Source organism: Echinops telfairi, unplaced genomic scaffold (assembly GCF_000313985.2).
Source record: "Echinops telfairi isolate 266 unplaced genomic scaffold, ASM31398v2 ScPeMD7_46;HRSCAF=168, whole genome shotgun sequence".
Classification (NCBI taxonomy): domain Eukaryota; kingdom Metazoa; phylum Chordata; class Mammalia; order Afrosoricida; family Tenrecidae; genus Echinops; species Echinops telfairi.
This window is the reverse complement of record NW_022103944.1, coordinates 271,311-272,776: the sequence shown is the minus strand read 5'-3', so window position 1 is coordinate 272,776 and position 1,466 is coordinate 271,311. Positions and strand designations below refer to the sequence as shown.

Below are 1,466 nucleotides of genomic sequence, written 5' to 3'. Positions count from 1 at the left end.
CAGTTCTGCTCTGGAACACATGATCAGTGTGAGTTAGAATTGACTCAAAAGCAAGTTATCCCTGGGTCATGGAAGGGTGCCCCTATGTACCCAGGAACCTCATGCAGTCAGGGTCCAAAGCTAACCTCAACGTTTAAACTCCAGCATATATAGAACAAATTGACGACCAGATACACTGCACAGGGAAGAGATATTTTATGACGTAGGATAGTTGTTGGATAGGAAAAGGTTGGGAATTCCCTAACATTCCCATTGGCACAATTCCTAACATTGCCCTTCCGGCAAGGTGCCTGAGTCATACACAGGTACCACAGTGAGAGCCTGGAGCAGGGTGCTTTTGGTTATCAGAGTTCCTGTCAGGCCAATTAAGCGGGGATGGGTTTGCATTTCATTAGGAAATTCTTGGACCTGCCCAATTTTAGTCAGCTCCTCTTCCCCCTGGGTGGGGCAGCAAGCTGTATAAAGAGGCGCTCTGCTCTTCAGTGTGCACTATCCTGACGCTTGGTTCCTGATCTACTTTGAGGACGCGGTGAGTTTTATATCTTGTGTTTATCTGTTGACTTGTTGCTCTCAGGTATTTCAATACCTGACGTATTTAAAAAATCTGAAGACAGCAGATTTCGTGGGTCCAAAGTTGAGATCATGAGTTTGATGTAGGTGATGGAAAGCATGGATTGGGGAAGAATGATATACTGTTTTAACTTGGGGTCTGTTTGTTAATTTGATGTCTGTACTGAAAAAGATTTTATTTGATGAAGAGAGCAAGGGTTCTCTCCCTCTATCTCTTTCTTGTCTGGTTTTTCCCTTTCCATTTCTGTTTAGATTCCAATTTGCTGTTATTTAAAAGGCCATTCTATTCTCTCTGAAAGCAGGTTGCTGTCTACCCAAGATTTGAAACCTCATAGGACAGAATAATTTGCATGGTTGCCCAGGGTTTCAGAAATTCTGACTCCCTTACTTGAAGATGTTATTGACATCTGAACATGAATACTTTCTACTTTTCTGGGAAAAGAGAGAAATTTTCCACAGATGGCAAAGCAATTTGCTAATGAGGGAATAGCCAGAACTTTGTAAAAAAAAGAAGTTAAATTGATGAAAGTATATCTTGAGGATTGAAGGGGTATTCTTCAGTGAGTTTAAATAGGCCTTGGCTTCCTTCTCAGTAGGAGCTGGATCCTTCTATGACCTCTGCCATCTAATTTCTTTCAGATTCCTTGAGACAAAGAAAGATGTCCTACCCACAGCAGCAGTGCAAACAGCCCTGCCAGCCACCTCCTGTGTTGTGCCCTCCTAAGTGTCCTGAACCATGCCCACCTCCAAAGTGCCCTGAGCCTTGCCCACCTCCAAAATGCCCTGAGCCATGCCAACCTGTGCAGTGCCCACCTCAGCCATGCCAGCAGAAATGCCCTCCCGTGCAGCCATCCTATCCCCCCCAGCAAAAGTGTCCACCCAAGAACAAGTAACAA

The 1,466-nt window shown here is 44.4% G+C and overlaps 1 protein-coding gene across 1 annotated transcript; it reads left to right on the top strand.

The window, feature by feature from the left end:
• Window positions 1-1,229: 1,229 nt before the first annotated feature.
• On the top strand, window positions 1,230-1,463 carry LOC101644234 (small proline-rich protein 2E-like). The gene has a single exon (XM_004717699.1). It carries the CDS (start codon window positions 1,230-1,232, stop codon window positions 1,461-1,463), a length of 234 nt encoding a protein of 77 aa, XP_004717756.1.
• Window positions 1,464-1,466: the final 3 nt, after the last annotated feature.